The sequence below is a fragment of the Bidens hawaiensis genome, unplaced genomic scaffold (genome assembly GCF_021521415.1).
Source record: "Bidens hawaiensis isolate Kalapana, Puna unplaced genomic scaffold, B.hawaiensis_p1.1 tig00035159_1, whole genome shotgun sequence".
NCBI classification, from domain to species: Eukaryota; Viridiplantae; Streptophyta; class Magnoliopsida; order Asterales; family Asteraceae; genus Bidens; species Bidens hawaiensis.
The window spans coordinates 24,838-52,228 of record NW_027496130.1 but is presented as its reverse complement, the minus strand read 5'-3'; the positions used below and the strand labels follow the sequence as shown (position 1 = coordinate 52,228).

The 27,391-nt window shown below is 40.6% G+C and overlaps 2 protein-coding genes across 2 annotated transcripts; both read left to right on the top strand.

Annotated features, from left to right (window-relative positions):
- Positions 1-468: 468 nt before the first annotated feature.
- On the top strand, positions 469-3,505 carry LOC143587137 (putative inactive receptor kinase At1g48480). The gene is made up of 2 exons (XM_077068513.1): positions 469-2,587; positions 2,930-3,505. Exons 1-2 carry the CDS (start codon positions 1,294-1,296, stop codon positions 3,472-3,474), a joined length of 1,839 nt encoding a protein of 612 aa, XP_076924628.1. The 5' UTR covers positions 469-1,293; the 3' UTR covers positions 3,475-3,505.
- A 2,067-nt stretch (positions 3,506-5,572) lies between these two features.
- LOC143587136 (plant UBX domain-containing protein 2-like) lies at positions 5,573-12,224 on the top strand. Its single transcript, XM_077068512.1, has 3 exons — positions 5,573-6,731; positions 9,997-10,275; positions 11,968-12,224. The coding sequence occupies exons 1-3, from the start codon at positions 5,928-5,930 to the stop codon at positions 12,214-12,216; spliced, it is 1,332 nt and encodes a 443-aa protein (XP_076924627.1). The 5' UTR covers positions 5,573-5,927; the 3' UTR covers positions 12,217-12,224.
- The last annotated feature ends 15,167 nt before the right edge of the window (positions 12,225-27,391 follow it).

The window sequence follows — 27,391 nt, the reverse complement described above, 5'->3', positions numbered from 1 at the left end:
AAGTGGAAATTTATGACACTTTGATGGGCTATGGCAATAAAAAGCTTGAGTTAAAAGGTTGTCAACCCAAATCCTGAGCCCTCTTGGTTTTCGTCCCACTATGTGTTACACAAAGAGTTCTGTTTTTGTGGCGACACAACGAATGTTAAGTCGCAACCATATGGCTTTTTGAGGGAATGCCCAAGCTAAATTTTAAACCCAACGTGAGCCCGATTAAGACAACATAGTCTGAAGTCTTGACAAAGTGGGCCGAGAATACTTTCCACATTTAGAAAGTACGATAACCAAAAATTACAAGAAAGATGACATTATAAAATAAAAACTAAAATAGGAAACCGAATAAAGTAATAATTTTGATTAGTAATATTCAATCTTCTTTTTGAGAAATTAATTAATAATATTAAAAATGAATTGAAAACTTCGTTAAAAGTACACTAATACCCATATAGGTTGGCTTGAATATCTCCTATTTCTAAACAAGAAACAATCAACCCTCTAGTCAACAGTCAACGCCTAAACATCTTCTTCTTCTTCATGCAGCGTCCAATTGACAGAAAACAAACAATAATAATCTTCTTCAAATATCCAAAACCCATCATCAATTCTTATTAAAGATTAAAAACCCATCAATATTTTCATCAAATCATAAAAACCCATCAAGTTTCTTGCATCAATTTCACTCTGTTAGCTTTAGCTTTATTTCCTCTGTTTTCAACCGGAATTTGTGTTTTTTCTTTATAGAGATCAAAACCCATCTTCAAATCTTTATAAAGATTAAAACCCATCAATATTTTCATCAAATCAACAAAACCCATCAATTTTCTAGCTTCAATTTCACTCTGTTAGCTTTAGCTTTATTTCCTCTGTTTTCAATTGGATTTTGCATTTTATTTCAATAAACATTAAAACCCATCATCAAATCTTAATAAAGATCAAAACCCATCAATCAGTTTCTTCAATTTCCACAAACCCACTTCAAATCAACAAAACCCACCAATTTTCTTGCTTCAATTTCACTCTGTTTCCTCTGTTTTCTACCGGAATTTGTATTTTACTGTTTTACATAATAAAGCTTAAAACCCACCAAAAAATCTTAATAAAGATTAAAACCCATCAATAAATCTCTTCAATTTCCACAAACCCACATAAAATCAATAAAACCCACCAATTTTCTTGCTTAAATTTCACTCTGTTAGCTTTATTCCTCTGTTTTCAACAGGAATTTGTTTTACCTTAATAAACATTAAAACCATCAATTTTTTACCTCAATTTCCACAAACCCACATCAAATCAATGAAACCCATCAATTTTCTTGCTCCAGTTTTACTATATTTCCTCTGTTTTCAACCAAAAATTGCATTTTCCGACCTCGCCGGAGACAGAGCAGCCTTAATAAACCTCCGATCAGCCGTCGGCGGCAACACTATCCTATGGAACATATCTAACCCATCACCATGTAATTGGACCGGAGTTACATGCAACAACGTAACCAATCGTGTAACAGAGCTCCGATTACCCGGAGACAGACTCACCGGAGTAATTCCGGCGAACACAATCGGAAACTTGACGGATTTACAAGTACTCAGCATCCGTGGAAACCGGATTTCGGGTCCAATTCCGGTGGATTTGGGGCTGTGTACGGACCTCTGGATGCTTAATTTGCAAAATAATAATATCTCCGGCGAAGTTCCGGTGACTCTGTTTCGGTTGGTTAATTTACTCCGGTTGGATATCTCCGGTAATAATATTACCGGAGACATTTCATTGGGGTTTAATAATTTTACAAGATTGACACATTTGAATCTTGAAGACAATCAATTCACCGGTCAAATGCCTAATTTGAATCTTAATTTGGTTCAATTTAATGTGTCGGTGAATCGATTAACGGGAAGTATTCCCGGGAATTTGGCGCGTTTTCCGGCGGGTTCTTTTGCCGGAAATGATTTATGTGGCCCCCCTTTGAATTCTTGTCCAATTGAAGGTGAAAATGAAAGTAGTGGAAATAATGATGGTGGACTTTCCGGTGGAGCGATTGCCGGAATTGTTGTCGGGTCGACGTTCGGTTCGATCGCGGTCGTTGGGATAATTTTTGTTTTGTTGAGAAAGAAGAAGGGTTTAAGGAATTCGAATCCGGCGGTTCGAGATGCGGCGACGCCGGTACCTGCGTCGCCGGAGAAGCCGCCGGAGTTTAATTTTCGGAGTCCGGATCATATTATGGCTAGTGAGAATACCGGGTTGGAAGACGGGTATTCGGGTCGACCCGATGTTAATGATGAGTTAACATTTTTTAGGGAAGGGGGGTTTTTGTTGGATGATTTGTTAAGGGCTTCTGCTGAGGTTTTAGGGAAGGGGATTGTGGGTACAACTTATAAAGCTTATTTAGGATTAGAGCATGGTGGTGAGGTGATTGTTAAGAGGCTTAAGAATGTTTGTGTTTCTAAGAGGGAGTTTACTAAGAAGATTGTGTGCATTGGAGAGTTGTACCATGAGAATTTGGTGCCTATTAAGGGGTATTATTATGGGAAGGAAGAAAAGCTTCTTGTTTTTGATTTCTATCCCATGGGAAGCTTGTGTTCAATCTTGCATGGTATGTATCATTGCATCTCACTCTTTTGGTTATTTTGCATTGATGCAATTAGAAACGTATGTTAAATGGCAGTCAAGAAACTCATACGATTATTAGTCAAAAGCTTTGAAACCAAAGGGTTGTAAACTTTGAAGGTTTATAGTGTTTATTCAAAATCCGAAAACTAACAAACTAAACAATGATAACCCTACTTATACTATGACGGAAAGAGATAATCTTGGAAACAAAATAAATATAAAGTAACAAATAAAAGATTTCCGTTAAAATGCTCCTGCATTATGCGTTTTTTTTATATTATTGTGTGTTTAGATTGTTGTTAATTGAGTTTTGTGATTATTATAGGTAACATGGAGGAAAGATCTCAATTAACATGGGAGATAAGAAGTAAAATTGCTTTGGATGTAGCTTGTGGTCTTGAACACCTTCATTCTCACAATCTTTCTCATGGTAACATTAAATCAAACAACGTTCTTCTCACCGTTGGATACCAAGCATGCTTGTCGGAATCCGGATTGATACAACTTGTGTCATCTTCGACCCCAAACTTGTCTGGATACCGCGCTCCAGAGTTGATTGATACACGTGTAACTTCTAAAGACGCGGATGTGTATAGTTTTGGGATACTAATTCTTGAACTTTTGACGGGTAAGGAACCTACTGATTTGTTGAACGAGGAAGGGCTTGATCTTCCTACATGGGTCCAGTCGGTGGATGAATCTAGGTGGAAGAACAATGTATTTGATATAAATATGGTAAACGTTAATGACAACTCGGATAAGATTATCAAATTGTTGCATCTTGGCATTCGTTGTGCTTCTCAAGTTCCACGTAGACGAGGTTCTATAACCGAAGTGGCGAAACAAATCAAGAAAGTATGCAAGTTTTGATGCTCTTATTTAGTTATTATTTTAAAATTGATGTCTGATTAGTGTTTGGAATCTTGATGTATATTTCTTGAGGATTGATTGATGTAAAAATATTATTTTTATCCAATATTTACATCTCCTAGTATTTTTTAATTGTGGGGCAAAAATTGTGATTCAACTTGCTATAGAAGTCTTTGTAGATATAAATCTATAATCATATAGTGTCCAATTGTCCATGAACCATAAAAGCCTTCTGTTCTCTATTTTAGCTAAGTTGACCAATGAACACATAATTTGGGATTAAAGCCCAAACAGTCCAGTTTTTGCTCAAATGGATTCTCTCTACTCTCTAGCTTTCAATGTTTAAATGTCTAGTTGTCCACTAAAATTTAAGATATGTGTCACGGATGAGGGAAAAAATATTCGAAGGTCGGATTGCTTATTTGTGCTTGAACGTTTGAGTTTGCTTTCCAATTCCGAACTCATTGGGCACGGCCTCAGCTGGATAAATGACACGTACTGACGTACATGCCTAGTTATGCTTGCACAACGAAGGCATTGCCGATTGCGAGCTGTTTTCGCTCTTCTAGTGAGTCAAAGGCAGGACAAAACGAGTGGACCCTGATCATAAGTAGGATGGAATAGCTGGTTTTTGGATGCCAAACATAGTATGAACGATTGCTCCGTGACATATGACTAGGAGTCTAGGACATAAATTGTTTTTATGATTTTACTGGTAAAAGCAAGAATTTTCCTTTGCTTATATCACCATAATATAGGATATATGAGTTGGCAGATTATATTTGTAATATATTATTATGTGGACAATATAAGGCTCTTGCTACCTAAAGCTATTATGTTAATTAAGCCTTCTGGGACATGTTGGACTGCTAGGTGATCACTTGTGTTGATGATCTTTAACAGGCTGGAGGGTTCACCTTGCAAGTAATCAACTTTTGACAACCTGGTATATGGTATCTTATATAATATAAAACTTCCTGTGATAATAAGATACACGATTTGTCATTTGTGTGTCGCTTTTTCTTTGCTTGATCGCACGGGGAACACTGATTCCCGGGATTGTATTTGCTTATGAGTTATCGAGTTTAGGATATGATTAGCAAAGTTTTGTGGATTGTGTATGATTATGTAATAGATAAATATCTTGTTCAATGTAACAATTTTATTAACACCTCCTCAGTTTATATTTTTCTTAATGAGCTACCTTAGCCTCATGAATCATGATTAGACTAAAGGAAACCTTATCAGGCGTAAGTCAAGTCGGCCGAAGTTTATTAAGCCCAAATTAGGATTGGGCAAGATTTAGTGAGCCCAAGTAATGAGCTGCCAGGTACCGATTTGGTAGTGCTTGCAATTTAGACACAATACACGACACGAATCTACACGATTTTAACAGGCGTAGGGTATAAAGATTTCATATACTAAACAGATAGACACGAATCAACCTGTTAATTTTCGTGTCTAAACAAACCCTTCTCCAATTCTCCCTCTCTGGATCTCCAGTAGTCCGGTGGTTTCCGTCCACACCTCCGGTACACGCAACCCATCGATTCTCTGGCAATCCAGCCTCTTGCAATTGCAGCAGCGCCACCGACCACCGAACGGCCGAACCCTTCTTCGATTATTCAGCAGGTTTGTGTCATATCGTGTACACATGGTATTAGCAAGTTCGTGTTCGAGTTTGAATACAGGTACGCGATAAGTTTTCATGTCGTGTACATGTTTCATATTCATGACTTATCGTGTATACATGGATCTAAACGGGAGTTATCTTTCCTTTTTTTATTATTTTACATCGAAACTATCATAATTTGTATACATATGTTTAACGTAAGCCACACGGACGCCAGTCTTGGATATGGTCACACCATAACTATCGTTACCTTCAACACATACATGAATCAAAAACCTAATCTTGATGCATGTAACAACCAATAATAACCAAATATCCAAATAACCAATAACCTCCAACACAAGGCAACAAACCGAAACCCGACATTTAGTAACAAGTTCATCGTCTTCTTCATTATTCTTCGTTGTCACTTTCAATTCATCCATCTTTTCAATCAAATTCAACCACTTTCTTCAAATTAAACCAAAACCCACTTTTAATTGTTCATCAATTTCTTGAAATCAGCTGTTTTTTTATCTGGGTTTCGATCAATTTCAAGACTTTCTTCAAATTAAACCAAAAATCAACAAAACCCACCTTCAATTGTTCATCAATTGTTCGAAATCAGCTGTCTTTTGATCTGGGTTTTGATCAATTTCAAGACTTTCTTCAAATTAAACCAAAACCCACCTTCAATTGTTCATCAATTTCTTGAAATCAGCTGTTTTTTGATCTGGGTTTTGATCAATTTCAAGACTTTTTTCAAATTAAACCAAAACCCACCTTCAATTGTTCATTAATTTATTGAATTCAGCTGTTTTTTGATCTGGGTATCAACCAAATGGACGATATGAAGGATAAAATGAAAGGATTCATGAAAAAGTTGAACAAAACTTCTTCATCTTCCAGCAAATTCAAAGGCCAGGGTCGGGTTTTGGGCTCATCTTCTTCGGATCCGGTTAATCCGAACCCAACCCGTTTACCCGACCCGAAACCCGTCACTTACCGCCCACCCAGTTCATCAGTTTCCAACAATTTGCCTCAAAAGTCTTTAGTTTCTGAGAAAACTGAAAAGTCAACGGATGGGTTTGACCCATTTGATGCTTTGATCACTACTGGTAAGAGGAATAAAAATGGGTATGATTTGAAGGTGTTTGAGTGCCCGGTGTGTACCCGGGTGTTCGGGTCGGAACAAGAGGTGTCGGATCATGTCGAGAGTTGTTTGACTAATAATGAATCACAATCATCTGATAATACCGATGAACAGATAGCGAGTGAGTTGGATACTTGTGTCGGCGCGTATGTTAGTGGGAAGCCGTCGGACGGGTCGGTTGAGATTGTGCTTAAGTTGTTGAGGAATATTGTTAAGGAGCCGGAGAATGTGAAGTTTAGGAAGGTTCGGTTAGGGAACCCGAAGATTAAAGAGGCGATTGCTGATGTGGCGGGGGGGTTGGATTTGTTGGAGTGCGTCGGGTTTGAGTTGAAAGAGGAGAATGGGGAGATGTGGGCGGTGATGGAGGCTGCGAGTGATGAGAAGGTTAAGTTGATTAAGCAAGCGGTTTGCTTGTTGGAGCCGCCAAAGAATGTGCAGCCGCAGGCTAAGGCGGTTGTTGAACCGGTGGAGGTGAAGAAGGTCGAGAGACAGGTATATTGTTATATTCTACTGAATCGTTACGGCTTTGTTAGTATTCTGTTTTTTTTTTTTTGTTAAGAATGGTCTTATAGGATTGCTTTAAATGGTTTATGGAATTTGTTGTGAAAGTAGGTAGTTTGCTCGAGTAGGAAATGAGCCCGTCAGATCTCTCATGCAGGAAGCGAACTCGCGTTTGACTTTTTTCTTTTTTCAATATTTCATTTAACAGATAATTTTGATTCTTTTTAAGTAACTTATGATATCTAACTTTTAAGAATAATCTAAATAGTATATACATAGTTTTGTATAAGTTGCTTTCTCGATATTCTGATATAACTTTCATTGAAAACCGAGTTGTATTCAAAATTTCAAATTACAGTATATCTGGTGTTGTAATTCGTAAATATAAAAAAAAGACATTTTAGTTTGAATACAACTCGGTTTCCAATAAAGTTATATTGGAATGTTGACAAAGAAATTTAAACAAAACTGTGTATTTAGATTTTTTAAAAGTTAAATATTACATGTTATTTGAGAAAAATTAGATTATGTGTTAAATGAAATATTGCAATAGAAAAAATAAAATAAAAGTGAATTTGCTTCCTGTACGAGTAAATTTGATGAGTTTGCTTCCTACTCGAGCGGACTATTACTTTCACAACCAGATTCCCTAAACAATCTACTAATGCAAACAATTCTTGTTACATTACTAAATTTTTTTTTTTGAAAAAACATAATCTTGATTATAATAGAAACATAGATATTACATCAACATAGCAGGTAGGCGGGCAACAAGCTGAGCCGCCACCCCTTTCTGAATTGCAAACCCTAACCTGCTAAAGACATACCCTTGCCCCTTTGGAGTCGGCACATTGCTATACACAACCCGTTGGACCCTGGTTAGGAAACGGATAGCTTCCGGTGCCAAGGAGCCAAAGGTATCAAAAGCCAGAGGGACAAAAACATGTTGGTTCTCTTCGCAGGCTTTAGCATGTTTCTCCACCTTCTTCGTTTCAGCCCTTTTCATTGCTTGCCCAGCTATAAACCCATTATCCCTCAAACCAGCTAAAGGAGATACCCCTGTGAGGTCAACACAAGCGTGTTTTCCCCCGGCCCAACCAAAGACGAGCAAATCTGCCAGTCGTAGAGTGGATCTCCCTTCCGTGGTAAGGAAGTTTACGGGGGCTTCCTTTTTAGCTGGTATCACAGCTCGCCTTAAGATGTCCCAAAGAACGTCCCGCACCCAATCATGTCGGTATTTGAACCCAGGCATCTCCTTGCAATGAACCGCATACTCTCCGAATTTATCCAGGCAAGCCTTACGGCAGATCGGACATGTTTCGTCTTCTGGGTACATTGGGACCATCAAACGGTACTTAAGAATGGCCCTATACTCGACCGCAGAGATGCTTTGGCCCAAGCCATCAATCGGGATAACGGTCAGAAAATCTTGGGCATGAGGCCCTTGTAAGCATTCAATAACCGCCTTCTGTCGGGGGGACAATCCAAAAACTTCTCCCAGGCTCTGAGCGATTTTGCCAAAAAGGGCATTCGCCAAAGTTTTTTGAGGCTTTGGTGGGGCGGTGTCTTTATTAGAGAAACCGCCAATGTCAAAGTCTAGGAGAGCGCCATTTAGGCGTTCCAGGGCCTGCACGTAGTTTGAGTCCAGGTCGACAACTCCGCTATTCCTTAAGATGTGATTCTGTAGCTTCCAAGACTGAGCCCTCGACGCTACAAAAGCGTAAACCCCAACATCATGAGCCGAAAGAAGGCCTAAACCCCCCAAGCGCATCGGTAATGATGCAAGTCGCCACTGAAGATCACCAAAGAACGGGCCTCCACATACAACTATGTCTTCGATGGCTTCTCGAAGCCCCTTATCAAAACAGGATACCGCATCATCCATCATATGGGGGTGGCATGTTCGTAACCCAAAAAGCAATTTAGCAACCCCCATGCAAGACCTAAGCAGGAGGATTTCGCTCTGGGGATCCCTAAGGCAAGGTAAGAATTTCATAAGTGATTTATGAATTTATGTTAACAAATCAAGTGTATAGAAATCTTGGTTGACAAAGAAGTATGCGCAGTTGAGTTGGCCACATTGCCCTTAAACCTTTGGATGTTTTAGTTTGCCACATTGAAGTAAGCGTTAAGTTGACTTTTTATTGGGAGTGTTGATAGCGATAAATTGAGGTCATGGTTGACTTTTTTTTGGATAATTTTAAGGGAATATTAGAAGTAAGCATTAAGGCAGGACAACCTGTTTTTGACTTTTAAGAAGTCAAAGTTCTTTGTAGAATACTAGAATATATAAAGATGCTATCTATTCTCTATGATAGTTTAATACAAGGTCAGCAGATTCATAAATAACAGCAAGTTCCTAACCAGTATTGCAAAAATACAAAGCGATAACATAAACAAAATTATGACTAATTTGTAAAATAATTCAAATATCACATTCATTAACTCGTCTGCTTGTCAAATACCTAAATTACCCTTCACTTGTATCGAATGAATTTTTGTTGGCCCAAATAATTATGAATGAATTCATGATCAATCTTTGTAATGACTACTATGGTTAACCAGGTAACGATAGTTCAAAAACTTTCCAAAAATGGAAATATTTTTATGTTTGATTAAGGGTCAAGTTATTCTACAAAGGGGAACAAAAATGGAAAGTGTGAGAAGGATTTGTAGCCACACAAAAAAACCCTTAAAAAATGTAAAAAAATAATAAAAAAATCATAACTCAAAATTTAATAAAAAAACTAAAAAAGTAAAAATACAAAAATGTTTCCACTGTGTTTCTCGTTCTCATAAAAAAACACACAATGGTAAGTGAAAAGAGCCGTGTCTTTTTGTTTATCATTGTGTTTTGTGTTTATTTTCGTCATTGATTGTGTCTTTTTTTCTTTACATTGTGTTATATTACTCAACATTGTGCTGTATTTTGTTCGGCATTGTGTTATATTTTGCGATCTATTGTCTTTTTTTAGTTATAATTGTGTCTTTTGTTCATTTTCGTCATTGTGTCTTTGATCTCGCCATTGTGTCTTTTCCTCAGTTTTTTTTTATTTTTTTGTATATTTTTTTGAACGGGAATGATGGCGGAAACATTTTAGTTTTTTTAATTTTTTTCGTTTTTTATTTATATTTTGAGTTATGATTTTTTTATTATTTTTTTTTAATTTATTTTTAAGGGGTTTTTTTTGTGGTCACAAATCCTTCTCACACTTCATTATTAATAGGTCTATATAAATCATTTTCTTGATCACAGATTCGAGTGTTCTTTTCTGTATCTGAAAGTGTAGCTGCAAAGATTGAGCTTCCGGATTCTTTCTATAATCTCTCCATTGATGAAGTGAAAAGAGAAGCCGAGTCAAGAAGGAAAAAACTTGCAGAGTCTCAACTTTTAGTACCTAAATCATACAAGGAAAAACAAGCCAAAGCTGCAAGAAAAAGATACGAAAAAACAGTCATCAGGATACAGTTTCCGGATGGTGTGGTGCTCCAAGCATTTTTTAACCCGAGGGAACCAACTACCGCTCTTTACGAGGTTAGTTTAAAATAAATCTCATCTTTATTTACTTTCTTGATTATTTTCATTGCGAGTCCCGTTTATATTAGATACCACGAACCGAAAAGTGTACTTTAATAATCTTATTTAAAAATTTATGTTTTTTATTATAGTTTGTGAGCTCGTCATTTGAAAAGTATCTTTATCTACTTTCATGATAATTTCTAAGGCTAAACGTAGTGGGCGATTTCCGGCGAGTTGGGGCGCAAACACCCCCCCCCCCCCCCGGCGATTTGTGGGGCGAGGGGGGGGGACTAATTCTCGTCTGCTTGTGTTTGTATATATATTAATATTATATATGTTTTTGAGTGTCGAGTTGGGGCGCAAACACCCCCCCCCCCCACCCCACACCGGGCGATTTGTGGGGCAATGGGGGGGGGGGGTACTAATTCTCGTCTGTTTGTGTTTGTGTATATATTAATATTATATATGTTTGTGAGTGTGATATATATATATATATATATGTGTGTGTGTGTGTATATGGGGCTGCAACACCATTACACCCCAAAAACAAAAAACTACCCTTTGCTGACTGGGCGCCACATGGCGCAAAACGCCCCATTTTGTAGCCCCTCCACTACACATAGCCTAATGTTGGAATCATTTATACTAGACACTCACAAACCGAGAAGTGTAATTTAACATACTTGTTTTCGAAAGTTATATTTTTTTATTTTATTTTGCATGCTCGTTGTTTAAACAACTCATTTTTATTTACTTTCTTGATTATTTTCAATGCGGGTCCCATTCATATTAGACGCCTACAAATCGAAAGTATAAATTAACTATCTTTTTTTTTCAAAATTTAGGTTTTTTTATTATATTTAGTGAGCTTGTTGTTCAAAGATCTCATCTTTGTTTACTTTCATGATCATTTCCAACGCGGGTCTTGTTTATACTATATGCCCACACACCGAAAAGTGTTATTTAACAATCTTTTTTTTCAAAATTTATGTTTTTATTATAGTTTGTGAACTCGTCGTTGAAAGATCTCGTCTTTATTTACTTTCATGATAATACTAGACATCTGCAACCTGAAAAGTGTAATTTAACAATCTTTTTTTTTCATTCAAAATTTATGTTTTTTTTTATTATAGTTTGCGAGCTCGTTGAACCATCTCAATGTCTCATTTTTATTTATATCTATGCATATTCCCTGTGTGGGTCCCATTTTTACTAGACACTAGGGGTGTGCGTGGTGCGGTTTTCATCTAAAACCAAACCGAAAACAAAAACTTCGGTTTTTGGAGTTTTTAAAACCGTTCGGTTTCGGTGATTTTGGTTTCGGTTTTTTCGGTTTTCGTCATTTGAGCTTGAAAATTTTAGGCCGAAAAAAAAGTTGGCAAAAATCAATGAATTTAGGTATAAATAATTTGTTAATTGTAAAGTAATAGACTATTATACATTTGAACAAAAATATTTGAGTTACATATTTATTAATTCTTGTAAGTTACTTAATATAAAATATAAAAAAACAAAATTTTCGGAATTCGGTTCGGTTTTTTCGGTTTTTATTACATGCAAAACCAAAACCGAACCGTTAGTTCGGTTTTTACAAAATCATCAAACCAAACCGTTGGTTTTTGTTTTGGTTCAGTTTTTTTGGTTTCTTGCACCGAAAAGTGTAATTTAACAGTCTTTTTTTTTTGTAATTTATTTTTTTGATTATAGTTTGTGAGCTCGTCATTGAAAGATCCGAGCTTGGAATTTGAATTACTGCATCCCGTTTTGATAAAACGTCGCGTGATCCCAAACTTTGGAGAGAAAGTTGTAACACTTGAAGACGAAGACATGGTCCCGTCGGCTTTAATAAAGTTTAGACCAAAAGAAACGGATTCGGTTGTTTTTACAGGTCTTTGCAATGAACTTCTTGAAATTATGGAGCCTTTGGTTTCTGAATCAGCAGTTGCACCACAATAACAGTTTAAGCATGATATTGATTTTAAGTTGTCAATCTTCTTGTTGAACACATTTTTGTTATATTGAATTGCTATTGTTTTGTTATCTTTTAGTCCATACAATCACTGGGATAAAACTGTGAAAGTTGCATAATTTTAATTTTAATATTAAGAGAAAAGTTAATATTAGTTAATTAATTGTCGAGTAAACTGCGGTTTTCGTCTCTGTGGTTTGTTCAAATATGAAGTTTTACTCCAATAGTTTCAAATTTGTCATTTTCGTCCCTGTGGTTTCATTTTACTTGCAGTTAAACCCGAATTCATTAACCCCGTTAAGTCTGGTCGTTAAACCCATCAACGTGCCTCTCACGTGAGGTGTAGTTTTGTTCTTTTTCTTCCTAAATAAACCCCAGTTCTAATTCGCAAGCCCCATCACGTGAGGGGCTGAGGTGTATTTGGGGGAAAAAATGACAAAACTGCCCCTCATGTGAAAGGTACGCTGATGGGTTTAATGATCATAATTAACGGGATTAGTGAATTCGGGTTTAATTGCAAGTGAAATGAAACCACGGAGACGAAAATCGCAAATTTAAAATAGTTGGATTAAAATCACAGATTTAGACAAACCACATGGACTAGAACCACATTTCACTCTTTGTTGTCTATAAATAGTACTTAAGTTCTGAAGCAGTTTACTCACTTGGATTTGTGCCATTATTTAAAAAGTGTGAGGGGTTTCGAGGCGATAGGGTGTCTGGTTAAAAAGTGTGAGGGTGAGGCTGAGGCGATTGTGCATACATTATATACGTGACGCGTAGGTTTTCTTGAATGTTTTAAGGTGAGTTACACATTATAGTTTCTATGATGTAAGTGTTTAAACGGGTCGGGTCTAAACGAGTTGAGTTAAGCCATGCTTTAGATTGTCTAAAACCAAGTACGATATATATGTGATGCGTACGTTTTCTTGAATGCTTTAAGGTTACACGTTATAGTTTCTACAGTTTAAGTGTTTAAATGGGTCTAAATGAGTTGTGTCGAGCCAAGCCTGAGATTGTCTAAGACCAAGTACGACTCGTTAGTGTAATAGAGCTTGAGCTCAATTCCTTTCAAGTAGCATGTCTAAATCGAGCTCGGATCATTAAGAAATTTGGAAGCTCGGCCTTGGGATTGGCTCAGCTTGGCTCATTTGTTATCTAGAGTTAAATACATTAATGGTCTGTGTGGTTTAATAGGAACCAACATGTTTGAAAGTCTAAAGTTGAAAAGCAACATGCTTGATAATTCTAGTTTCAGTTTTGTAACACTTTTGAGATCTAACACGAACTTCTGTCTATTTGGGTGTTGAATCACTTGATATGCCTTACATATAAGGGTGTGTTTGGCATTTCACTTACCCGCTCTTCCTTGCCGCTTATTGGCATCATTCATGCTTATTCCGTTGTTTTTCCTCTTGAAAACCCTAGTGTTATAATCATTTATTGTACACTTGTAAAACCGTAGCATTTGAAGATTGTCATCCTTTGTTGCGGCCTTGCTAACCAACTAACCGGACGACAACAATACTTCTTATGAACCTTAACTTTCATTGATCTTACTTCGTTTTCAGGGTACTGTTCGACCTTAAATCCTATGAATGACTTCGACAACACAAGGATCAACCACACAATGAATCTACACCATGGTCTCCGATAGCACTTGGCTTGGATTAGGTTTTGGTCAAGAAAAATGTAGAACGCACAAATTACAGCCTTACCAATTGCGAGCAAGAGTAGAAATGACGCCCCCATGATGTTCATATTACAAATTGTCTTTGGCAATCACTAATCAAGACTGTCGAGTTCGAATGAAGAAGATGGTGCTTGATCGGGATAGAGTTGAGACAATGTATAGTTCGAATGAAAAAGATAATTTTGTATAAAAGAAATTAATTACAAGAATAACAACAATAACCTCAACTGTTAAAACACACATAGTCTTTATTAAAAAAATTAGACGAAAGCTAGTGTTACATCTCGAAAGTGTTATAAATTTGAAACTAGAAATATCAAATTTGTTAGTTATAAAACACGGGAACTGTTTATGTATTTAACTGTCTTGTTCATTTAAATTAGACGAAAGTTTGTGTTACATCTCGAAAAAATTGAAACAGGAAATATCAAAGTTATTACTTATAAAACACGGGAACTGTTTATATATTTAACTCCATTGGATACTAAAATTTTAATTTCATATTTATATACATATATAATTATGTGCTTCTTTGTTTTTATATCTTTGTAGAGTATATTTCCGGTTATATTAAATAAAATTTATTATATTCTTAATGAAAACGAGAGCATAACATGTGATGCACAAACATGGTCAAATAGCACATTTGACATTTAAGTTTTATTTTGCAATATAATACACTTATTATTTAATATGCAAATAATCAAAAATAAAATAATACATTAAGAAAAGGACCACCAACTCTCAGTATTTAAATAGAAACAAAAAAATAATATTATGAATATTCGCAAAGACAGCACAAATTGTTATATGTGGTTACTAGTCATTTTGTTTGATTAAACAGGACCACATTTATCAATTATCATAGCAAGATTAAACATATGTGTATCTCAATGGTCCATAACTTATTTCTTCAAGATAAGTTTGATTTATGATTAAGACAGAAATGAATCAATGATTAGAAAGGAAAAAATATCTAAGATTCAATGTGAGTTTTTGAATTAGCTATTATTACCTAAAGTTGCAGTCTCTGAATTGAGACATGTTTAGGTTAAAATGGAAATTTATAAACCAAAAGATGTAATCGTAATGTAGGTATCACTACGGGTGTTTCTAGATGATTGTAAGGTGTTATTGCAATTTTTGGCATGTTACTTAGGGGGTGTTTGGCCTAGCTTTTTTAACCAAGCTTATAGCTTTTCTAGCTTTTTTTTTTTATAAAATAAGCTTAACTTGGTGTTTGGCTTAGCTTTTTAAGCTTATGCTTATAAGCTTATATAAGCTCATTTGAAAAAGCTTATGTGAAGATGGTTTTTTAGCTTATTTGATAAAAGCTTATTTGTTTAAGGGTGTAAATTACTCATTTGTCCTCAAATGGTGGTGGATCAGTAATTATTACTCTAACAAATTAAAGAATGTTGGATTTAACAACTTATTAAGACACATAATTACAATCTCTCGGTGTCGTGCATCGTTTGTGGGGATTATGATCAGGCTTAGGGTAAGCATGATAACAACCCAATGGAATATGCGAAAGCATTATCAAGTGTACGCTGATGGAGAAAGTTGTGTGTGCATGTACGATGTGTGAGAATTAATTGAATTGGAATCTGGCTAAACTATCGCCAGTAATGATAGATTGCATAAAAGTGGGATGAAGGTTACCGAATACAACAGATGACAATCAAATTTGTTGACCCTCTCATGCCTTCACATGAATGTATATTTAGTTGATTGGATTTTAATTGGTTGTATAACTTTATTTTCTTTCTTTCTTAAGTAGGGTATAATAATAATTTCTTACGAATTTAACGTATTTCTTAATGAAAGTTAGTGATAACTGATAAACCCCCAAGGTGTTACAATATAACATCTATATTATTAAGCATACAACCTTTTAAAGTTAGATGTGTAATATTTGACAAAACAAAGAAAGTGTTTATGCAATCAAATCTTCAATTTGTTACCAACATAACATGTTATAATGTCTTGACTTATGAATGATGAGTTAAGTTCAAAATCAAGATTTAGATAGAGAAATACAAGAACAGTATAAGCATATAAATATAGTGCATTCAAGATAGTCATGCATGGTGAGTCACACGGTTAAAAATTACTACCGCTTTTATATTTTTATTTATATATGATAATAAATTTATCCTCAAGTAGAACAAATGTGTGATGCCCTATTTTGAATTTTTAAACACCACATTGTTTTTTAATATTTAAAAAACGTTACATTGTTTTTAATGTGTAACACCCAATTTTAAAATTCAATAAAATATAATTGGTGGGGCAGTCAACTCACAAGTTACTTTATATATTTATATAAAAGTATAAAACAATGAAAAGCATCAATTGTGGGGACATAGACACGGACATGGTTTGTGCAAAACCATGGGTTTTTGTTTGGTCCACGATACATATTATTATACATAAATATCACATGTGTTATTTTTATTTCATTTTTATAATATATATGATTATTAGGTCGACATGTTTTATGCTTCCACCCAAAGATTCCTTTACAAATTATATATTGGTTCATTTACACCTTTTAATACCCGTTGTTCCGTTGTCTATATTGCATTTTAATACATGTGAGGACGGCAAAAATATAAGTTAAAGTGATAAATTAATTATTGCAATTATTAAAACACAATGTATAATTCGTTAAATCCTTTGAATTCCTAAATCTCTTGGAATTTTTATAATTTTGTCTATCCTATAACGAACGAGAAAACAACTTTAGATTAAAAACGGTCATAAAATGGCTCGTTGCTTTCCCGAAGAATTAATTTATTCCATTGCTAAATTAACTTTGATTCGAGAAGTTTATCTATTTTACTCTAACGAAATACTTTTAATTAAATTTATAAAGTCGAAATTTGTATACTTGGAATTTTTATAATAGGGCTGAAGAAACACTAACCAGACCCCGGGCAGATTACTGGTAACCTGGGGGTTGGAGAGCTGTTTCCCACGAGGGGTTAGACCCTTGGAAGATGGTTCTTCTGATAACCTGCAAAACAGACACCGTGAGCTCGTCACTGAGAAGGGGGGGGGTTCCTCCTTGTGACCACCCTCCGGCGTGAGAATCAGACTAGATTGCTCTTTAAATATAAAAGTATATTCAGAGATTGCTAGAGCAGATATCAGATATATATGATAAGATAAGATGATCATACCATTGGGGTATTTATAGCCGAAGGTAGGTTTCCAAGGGGTTTAGCCGGCCCAACACGCTACCAACTGTAACCTATGCACGTGCCCTGCCTGTGAGTGGTGGATAGGTAGCGGCTGACACAGAGCAGGCGTGTCGTGCACTCTTCCTCTTCTGCCAACTACAGGCTAGGCACGTGGTATGGCAGGAGTTGGTGGGTAGGCGGCGGCTATTGGTCACAGTGCTGTGGCGTGCTGCCTGCCATGCTGCTGTCAGTGAGCTGTCGCATTCTTGGTCAGATCTTTTGTCTGTACCTCGTCAGGTATCACACAAAAGATCCTCCATCATACGGACTGGCTCATTTAGGCGGGAGTTTTCCCCCTCCCGCCTTTGCTCATTCCTTCAGGTGACACTGGGGAGAGTTAAGTGCCTTGTGCGTGTAGCCATGCTGCGCGGGTGGCCTTCCCTAATGACTTGTATCCGAGGCTGCGGGGACAGGCGGAGTCCTTCACCATTGGGAGGCATTTCCTGCGGGACCAGCTTGCGTACTGCGCGTAAGGACGTTACGTCTCTGAGCATGGTTGGTCCTGCGGATCCAGTTGGTCTCTGCGCAGACGTCCCTGTTTAAGGTGAGTCTTGCGGGTCCAACTGGGCTCTGCTGGGACCTACCTCTTCAAGTCCCCCCAGTCCAATGTTCTTCTCATGAGTGTTTAATAAAATGAGGTGAACTTTTGGACTTGAGCAAAGGGTTTTGAAAAGGGTTTTGTAAGGTTTTCCATGGGGATTCTTTCCGCGGAAGTCCTTGTCACTTGCAGAAATGCCCGAGTTTCCTGCTTGGTCTTTGGGTATGATGCGGGTAGGTCTGTAACCTCCTCGCAAGTCAGGAGCATTGAGTCCCAGTTGTATGTATTTTCCATGAGGTTTTGGTAGTTTTGAACATAGTGATCAATTATGTTAAGACCACCAATTCCATCTTGGAGCTTCAAACAACGTAGTTCTCGACGTTCCCGCTATGCGGGGATGTTATTTCCGTTTCCGCAAGCATTGCCCAGAAGATCCTTCTCGGTTTCAATTCCCAGCGGAGCGCTAGGTATGTGAAGGGTTTTGCCTTAACACTGTACCTGTGCTCGTCTTACGGTTACTTTACTTCCAAGGTATTCCTGGCGTCAATTCCCTGCGGGTGCTAGGTATGTGAAGGGTTTTGCCTTTACACTGTACCCGCACCCGTCTTATAGTTACTTGGGTTGCCGAGGTACTTGGCTTCAATTCCCTGCGGGTGCTAGGTATGTGAAGGGTTTTGCCTTAACACTGTACCCGCATCCGTCTTACGGTTACTTGTTCACCAAGGTTTTCTTGGCTTCAATTCCCTGCGGGTGTTAGGTATGTGAAGGGTTTTGCCTTAACACTGTACCCACAGCCGTCTTACGGTTATTTGTTTGCCAAGGTTTATTTGGCTTCAATTCCCTGCGGGTGCTAGGTATGTGAAGGGTTTTGCCTTTACACTGTACCCGCATCCGTCTTACGGTTACTTGCTTGCCAAGGGGTAAGGGGTATTTTCCCGCTTCTTTTTAAATTTTGAATTTTGAAATTCGAAAGGTTGGTGGGAAGATAGGAACAGTCCAAACCTCTGAAACGTCGCGCGACGGTTTCTTCTGACTGTCAGGACGTGCAGGGAGTTATGGTGACGTGACATTATATGGTCATTCCAGACGCTTTTTCAAGCGCGTGGGCGCGATTTTTCGGGCGCGTGGCCGCGAAATTACTGGCACACGTCCTGTCAACAGCTGTTGCCAGTCTGCTTTTTGCCACGTGTCATAGTTTCATTGCACCTTCGATTTCTCTCTCCTTCGCATTAAATTCACCGCATTAATTGCGATTAGTATATAAAGGGGGAGAGGGTTATTTGCAATTCACACTTTTCACTTTCATCTCTTCTTCTCAAGTAATTTCCGGCGAATTTTTCTGTTCAGTAAAGCATTACCCTGAAATCTCTTTTCATCTTTCTTCCACCATGCCTTCTCATGATGCTGATGACCAGAAGACTGCTGGCGAATGCCAGTGCTCTCTTCCTGTCGATCTGTACCAGTATATCGTCAGGAAGTTCATGCTCGAGTCTCTCGAGCCTGAGTTTCCTGAACCCCACCATACTGTGTACGATGCCCCTAGTGGCAAGATCGGGGTTTATGCTGCATTCTTTGTCTACGGAAACCTTAGGTTTCCGTTGACAAAGTTTGTGTACCGTGTCCTGGAGAGGCACGGTGTGCACCTGACAGAGGTGCACCCCATGGCCATTGCCAAGGTCCGGCACTTTGAGTGGGTGTGCCGGATACTGGGCCTTGAGCCCCTCGTTGACCGTCTGATGACCTTCTACACTTGGAGGTGCATCCAGGGGTGGTATACTCTTACAACCCGTATCAAGGGTTTAAAGATTTGTACCACCGAGCGGAGTCTTCGCTCATGGAGAAGAGAGTTCTTCTTCATATCCGCTCGTGCCATCCCCATCGCCATGAAGTTCAAGAATGGCCAGGCGCTTCCGAACCTTCCCGCCCTCTTCTCAAGTAATTTCCGGCGAATTTTTCTGTTCAGTAAAGCATTACCCTGAAATCTCTTTTCATCTTTCTTCCACCATGCCTTCTCATGATGCTGATGACCAGAAGACTGCTGGCGAATGCCAGTGCTCTCTTCCTGTCGATCTGTACCAGTATATCGTCAGGAAGTTCATGCTCGAGTCTCTCGAGCCTGAGTTTCCTGAACCCCACCATACTGTGTACGATGCCCCTAGTGGCAAGATCGGGGTTTATGCTGCATTCTTTGTCTACGGAAACCTTAGGTTTCCGTTGACAAAGTTTGTGTACCGTGTCCTGGAGAGGCACGGTGTGCACCTGACAGAGGTGCACCCCATGGCCATTGCCAAGGTCCGGCACTTTGAGTGGGTGTGCCGGATACTGGGCCTTGAGCCCCTCGTTGACCGTCTGATGACCTTCTACACTTGGAGGTGCATCCAGGGGTGGTATACTCTTACAACCCGTATCAAGGGTTTAAAGATTTGTACCACCGAGCGGAGTCTTCGCTCATGGAGAAGAGAGTTCTTCTTCATATCCGCTCGCGCCATCCCCATCGCCATGAAGTTCAAGAATGGCCAGGCGCTTCCGAACCTTCCCGCCCTCAACTACGAGGAGGCGGAATGGTTCTCGAAGATATCCCGGGTCCAGTCCCCGGTTTTCCGTTTTCCGGAGTCGGCGATGGTGATGCTGGGGATGAGCCGGGTGTGGAAGGCGGCGAATGCGGATAAGGTTCCGATCGTTCTTGAATATGGTTCGAACTCTGTCCCTTATGGTACGTCTTGTTTCATTTTGCTGACTTCGATTTTTTCTAACTTTCTTGTTAATTTCAGAGGGGAACGATCTTCAGTCGCTCCTGAACCCGCGGGAGGAAGATGGTCCCGCGCGGATGGGTACTCGTGCTCTGGACGAGAACGAGTTGCCCATCTTAGAGCAGACCGCGGGTCGGTTCGTGGAGGTTTACCCGCCAGGCCAAGAGATCCTGAGCCACCGACGGCCAGGTAAGCCTATCTTCTACCCTGAACCTCTCAATGCTGTGCCTGCTGCTGGAGTTGACATTTCTTCTTCTGAGGAATCCGCAGAAGGTCCTCCACTGGTGCGGAAGAAAAAGGCTGCCGTCGGGAAAGGCAAGGAGAAGGTGGCCTCTACGGCCGACCCGGTAGTCCTATCTGACTCGGAGTCAGATAGTGCAGAGGTGGCGGGGGAGCCCGGTGGTGAGGAGACCACCGCTCCGGAGGCTGTAGCTGTTACCTCCGGGGAGGCAGCGACGACGACTGTTATCGGTGTCAAGAGGCCGGCTCCATCGGGTTCGCCCCCGCTCGTCCGTACGTTCAAGCTCAAGAAACCCCGTAAGTGCCCCCATAATTCTTGTCTAGATTTGTTGTTTCAAATAAATTTTTCTAACACTTTTGCTTGTGCAGGTGTGGATGTTGACGCATTCCAGGGTGGAGTTGGAGCAAGTATTCCCCCGCCAATGAGGGAAGGCTCGGTCAGCCTTCCCGAGGCGTCGACCCAGGCGTCTGTGCCTGCTTCCGCTGGTTCCAGCCTTCCTGAGGCTGTTCCAGCTGAGAAGTTGTCTCCGCCGGCCGTGAGTGCAATTTTTACAGCATCTTTCACGGAGCCGGCGGTTACTGTTGCTGAGGAGGTGGCGCCAACAATGGCTACCACAGCGGCTGCAACTATACCTGCGCCACCGGCACCGATGGCCGGACCATCAGGTACGCGCCGGGCTTCCCGCCGATCTATGCCACCTTCCCGTCTACCTGACCTGTTGGATGGATTTCCTTTAGGTTCAGGTGATGGGTTTGGCGGCTATCGGCCTGTTATTGACCCTACAGGTACGTAGGGTTCTTTTTCCTTTGTATATTTTTATCATCTTTTCCTAACTGCCTTTTTTTCTTTTGCAGTGTCGGATTCCAATGAAGTGTATGTTCCAAGATGGAACATACGCCGAGGAACAACCCTTCGTACCCCTGTGGAGTGCGTGGACTGGGCTCGCCACGCTGCTCCTCATGGTGCGTTGGGGGAAGCCATGGCTAGCTACCAAGAGGGTAGGCTAACCAATGAGCTTCGGGTTCTCCAGGCCCGGACGCAGCCCCGCGTCGAGCTGCTTTGTCGTGAAAACGACAAGTTAAAAGCAGCTCGCGCCAAAGATGTATCTGAAGCGCGGGCTCTTCGGGAGGAGAACCGGCAGTTGGCCGCTGCCGCAGCCGAGAAGGAGAAGGCATTCAAGGCCCTCGAGGTTGAAGTCCAGGCGCGACTCGAGGCCCGCTCCAAGGCTGCCCAAGCTGTGAATGAACAGCTTCGGCTGGCCAAGGAGACTGCGCGAAACTCAACTGAGAGGGCTGCCAAGGCTGAAGCTGTTGCTGAGCCGCTTCGCGAAGAGAATGAGCAGCTTAAATGCAAATTAAAGGCTCTTCAGCATGCTCATGACGCCTTGGCAATGGAAGATGCCAAGAAGCTGCAGGAGATCCTTGACCAGAGGGGGGTGCTTGACCGCACTGAAAGGAAACTCAAAAGCGTCGAAGAGGCTGCCGCCAAGGAAGTTCAACTTGCCAACCTTGATAAGAGCGGAGCCGAACGTGCTTACAAAGAAAGTCAAGCTACCCTCCAATGGCTGCTTCGAGAAGCGTTGCCTCAGGTATCTTTATCTTTTTCTTTACGCTTTCCGCTCGTAATTAGAAAATGTTCTAACTTGTATTCTTTTGTAGGTTGTGCGTCGGGTCCTTTCAGAGACCTCTTATGACGATGCGATGAGCACAGCCCTCAACGCTTCTCATGAGGATGGGGAGAAGACTGGCTTCCTGCTTGGTCTAGGGTTTGCTGAGAGAGGCTTTCCGCCCTCCAACTTCCCTTTATTCAATGTTAATACTGAAGCTGCTTATGACCAAGCTGTGAACCAGTACGCTGCCTTCCCGCATCCAGTGGTGGAGAAGGTGAACGAAGCTGCTGCTGCTGATGATGGGCTAAACATCCTTAAGGCTTTCCTTGGGCAGCCGCGCTCTGACGGTGCTGGTCCAAGCGGAGGTGGCCCTGAAGCCTGATCCTGAAGGTCCCTTCCCACTGCTAAGATAGACTTCGCTTTGTATAGATTTCTTTTAGGCGGGTAGTTACCCGGCCACTGTTGTAATATATCATTGAAATATACGATTGTTATTCCTTTCATTGGATTCTTTGCTTTATAAACTTATGACTTGCATACTTAGTTTAAAATAGCAATTTTCCAAGTGTTTAGAATAAGAACCTTTGAACGTGGTTGATAGTGGGTTAAAGTTTCGCTTCCTCCTTCGTGATTGTGCGGGTAGAACCGTCACTTGCACTTGGTAGGATGGCTAAACTTTAACTTTTATCTAACCTGCGCGCTGGTTTTTCTTACTTTTTGAGGATAAGTTAACCTTTGAACGTGGTTGATAATAGGTGTGAAGTTTTGCTTCCTCTTTCGTGATTGTGCGGGTAGAACCGTCACTTGCACTTAGGATGGCAAAACTTTACCCATACCTGACCTGCGTGTAGGTTTTCTTACCTTTTTAAGAATTTTGTTTTGAACCGTTCGACGCGCGGTTGTCGATAGGTTAGTGTTCATTTTCCTTTCATGATTCATGCGGATAGACCGGCACTTTCATTTAATGGGATGAACTCCTTCAACTGACCTGCGTGAAGGTTTGCCACGTTATTGGGTTCGTGCGGGTAAGACCGCCTTCCCACGCAACGACTTCACGTAATGTGAATGTCGTCACCAGTGTTGGATAGTTTTAACCGTTCGACGCGCGGTTGTTGACAGGTTATTATTCAGTTTCCTTAATGATTCATGCGGATAGACCGGCACTTTCATTTTTGGGTGCCGAACTTTTCCCCTTCAACTGACCTGCGTGAAGGTTTGTCACGTTATTGGGTTCGTGCGGGTAGGACCGCCTTCCCATTCACTGACTTCACGTAATTATGCGGTGAAGACCGGCATATTAGTGTCCAGAAAAGTATAAATGTAAAATCATCAGCTTCGATATTCTTAAAGAGAATCATTTCCATTAGAAGTGGCTCTTGGCCTTCTCTTTACAAATTGGAATTGATTACATGCAAACTGTGTAATTGAACTCCCTTCCATGTTGGGACAGGAGTGCCATCGAGCCGACACGCACCTGTTTCGGGATCTCGTTCTTTACGCAGCATGTAGTCTCTATTGAAGCTGATTTTTTATTCGTGTTTACCCCAGCCGTGGTTCCACACGCACCTGCCTGCCTGTTTAACTTTTATTTCGCCACGAGGTGCGCGAGCGTCCCATCTCTGACGAATGTTTCGACCATGTCTTTTACGTCTATGCATTCTTCAGTGTTGTGGCCTTTTGTTCTGTGATAGTCACAGTACTTGCTCCGATCAGCATCGTGACGATGTCGGATTACTGGAGGCTTTGGCCATGGGAGTTCTTCAGTAGCAAATATGTCAGTGACGCTTTTGGTAAGTGGCGTCCATCTGGAGTTCCGGTGCGGCTTTACATTATCCCTTTCACCCAATCGGTGCTGTAAGCCGGATGAGGTGTCAAAGTTTACCCTTGACTGCCAAATGCCTTGCTTCCGTTTTTTGTTCAATCGGGCGGTGAGGACGTTGTCCTCTCTCGTCCTCTGGGTGTAAAGGTTTGTGCTCTGCGGAAGGTCTCTACCCAGTTGCTTCTCCGTTTCCGCATAGCGTTTGGCTGCTGTCATGATGCCATCCCATGTGGATGGCATTCCATCTTTACCCGTTAGGGTGCGGATAAGCTCTGGGTCCTGCGCGCCCTGGATGAAGGCTGCGCGAACAAGATCCTCGCTGATATTGCCCAAACTTAACTTCTTTGAGTTGAAGCGAGTGATGAAGTTTGGCAGAGATTCATCTTCTTCCCGTATGCATTTGAGGATTGTCCATTGCTCCTCGGTATACTTTCGCTGCTGGCTGAAGTGTTGGCTAAACTTCTGCTGGAAGTCTGCCCAGTCGTAAATGTGGTTAACCGGTAATCGATCAAACCAAACCCTAGCAGCCCCCACCAGCGTCATTTGAAACATGTAACACCACGTGGGTTCCGTCCAGTTGCTGACGGTTGCCCCTGCTATGAACCTGTTCAAATGGTCGTCTGGGTCGGACATACCATCATAAGTGCCTATGTTGGGCATTTGTTTGGCACTTTTTGGGGCAATTGCTTCCGCAATGTCCCTTGCAAATTTGGACGTTCCCGCATTTGCAACGTTCGGTCTGTACGTTTTGGAGAAGTCTCGTGAACTTCCACCTGTGCTTTTTGGTTTGAAGGCTTGTCCAAAATGCCTTCTCGGTTGGGAGTCCGTTTCCTTACGCTTCCCTTTTGCCCTATGGCGAGGGTTCGCGTCGGAGTCGGATTCCTCCGAGTCATTGTCCAAGTATTCTTCGAATTCGTCGGCCTGTTGGACGGAACGCAAGCGTTCGTCCAACTCAGCTTGGAATTCCTTTTGTCGTGCCTCCGCCCATGCCTTAACTTCATCGAGAGTTTGGCGGGGGAGTCTTGTTCGTTTTTTAAACTGGGTATCGGTGAATCCCAGTGGGCGATTATTTACTGCACTTGCCCCAGCTTGGGTAACTGGGGTAGTGTTCGTAAAATTTACTTCACTTGCCCCGGCTTGGGTAACCGGGGTAGTGTTTGTAAAAACTGTGTTGCCGGTATTCCCTCCAGTAGCTGGGGTTGTGGTTACCGGAGTTTCTTTAACCATCTTTCTAGAAGTTTGAAAAAACTGGAGAAAAATGAAGTTCTAGCTTTATGCACGGATGGCGCCAATGAAGAAACACTAACCAGACCCCGGGCAGATTACTGGTAACCTGGGGGTTGGAGAGCTGTTTCCCACGAGGGGTTAGACCCTTGGAAGATGGTTCTTCTGATAACCTGCAAAACAGACACCGTGAGCTCGTCACTGAGAAGGGGGGGGGTTCCTCCTTGTGACCACCCTCCGGCGTGAGAATCAGACTAGATTGCTCTTTAAATATAAAAGTATATTCAGAGATTGCTAGAGCAGATATCAGGTATATATGATAAGATAAGATGATCATACCATTGGGGTATTTATAGCCGAAGGTAGGTTTCCAAGGGGTTTAGCCGGCCCAACACGCTACCAACTGTAACCTATGCACGTGCCCTGCCTGTGAGTGGTGGATAGGTAGCGGCTGACACAGAGCAGGCGTGTCGTGCACTCTTCCTCTTCTGCCAACTACAGGCTAGGCACGTGGTATGGCAGGAGTTGGTGGGTAGGCGGCGGCTATTGGTCACAGTGCTGTGGCGTGCTGCCTGCCATGCTGCTGTCAGTGAGCTGTCGCATTCTTGGTCAGATCTTTTGTCTGTACCTCGTCAGGTATCACACAAAAGATCCTCCATCATACGGACTGGCTCATTTAGGCGGGAGTTTTCCCCCTCCCGCCTTTGCTCATTCCTTCAGGTGACACTGGGGAGAGTTAAGTGCCTTGTGCGTGTAGCCATGCTGCGCGGGTGGCCTTCCCTAATGACTTGTATCCGAGGCTGCGGGGACAGGCGGAGTCCTTCACCATTGGGAGGCATTTCCTGCGGGACCAGCTTGCGTACTGCGCGTAAGGACGTTACGTCTCTGAGCATGGTTGGTCCTGCGGATCCAGTTGGTCTCTGCGCAGACGTCCCTGTTTAAGGTGAGTCTTGCGGGTCCAACTGGGCTCTGCTGGGACCTACCTCTTCAAGGGCCATAGTATAGCTCAAAGGGTAATCCCGTCAAATAACTTTATGAGTATTAAATAGCTCGTGGTAAAAAAAAAAAGACGTGTAGGTTCTATAAATATATGATAAATCACAACAAGATTCATGTGACCATATATCACTATTAGGCCACAAGTAGAACACCTCTTGCCACTCGTGTTGCACAACTTGTGTCAATTATCAACACGAAGTAGATGACATATAAATAGTTAGATACTTTAAACACTCAACCTTCCTCATATGCTATAACCTCTCAATGGTAAATTAGAATTCATGTTACGAATATCTGAATACCTGATATTATAGTGATCTTAGTTATTTTCAACTCGATCTACTTATAAACGAATAAAACCATTTCTAATGTACTCAAGAACACGACAAAAAGTACACGATCAACCATCACATCAAATTCCAACCATCTTTAAAAAACATATTCACGTTTCAAACTATCAACACTTTTATATTTGGTTTTTGTATTAAATTTACTTTTTTTTACTCGTGTCTAAAAATAATAATGAGGACAACCACATTCTCCCCATGCTACGACTTAATCGTGATATTAATGAGGAATTTAATATAATATACATGTACGTTAAAATCTTGATGTTTTAAGAGGTGGTCCAATCTTTCGTACCCAGTGAATCATACCAAATTACCCGACCCAACTTTTAATACCTTAGTTTTTAATAGAATAGGATCGGTCACATGCTAATTTATTGGCCGCATGATTTGTTTATTCAAACACAAGCTCATCTCATTTCTTAATTATTGATTAATTTATATATAAGCAAAAGGTGGAAAAAGAGTTGTCATTCAAACAAAATCAATTTATATACATTTTTAATATTTATATATATATTTCATGAAATATCTTAAACGGGCCTAAGAGCATTCCCGGTAACTACTCCATCTATATTTCTATATAATTACACTAAAAATTAGGGATGAGCGTTTTCGATAGTGGTACCAATTTGGTACCGTAAGTATCAAATTGATACCAAGTTTTTAGTTTCCGGTATCGGGAAGGTACCGG

Excerpts from the sequence above, each read along its gene's own strand:
- LOC143587137 (XM_077068513.1), top strand. The coding sequence starts at position 1,294 with ATGAAACCCATCAATTTTCTTGCTCCAGTTTTACTATATTTCCTCTGT. Across the intron at positions 2,588-2,929 it reads CTTGTGTTCAATCTTGCATG|GTAACATGGAGGAAAGATCT; the intron begins GTATGTATCATT and ends TGATTATTATAG.
- LOC143587136 (XM_077068512.1), top strand. The coding sequence starts at position 5,928 with ATGGACGATATGAAGGATAAAATGAAAGGATTCATGAAAAAGTTGAAC. Across the intron at positions 6,732-9,996 it reads TGAAGAAGGTCGAGAGACAG|ATTCGAGTGTTCTTTTCTGT; the intron begins GTATATTGTTAT and ends TCTTGATCACAG. Across the intron at positions 10,276-11,967 it reads CAACTACCGCTCTTTACGAG|TTTGTGAGCTCGTCATTGAA; the intron begins GTTAGTTTAAAA and ends TTTTGATTATAG.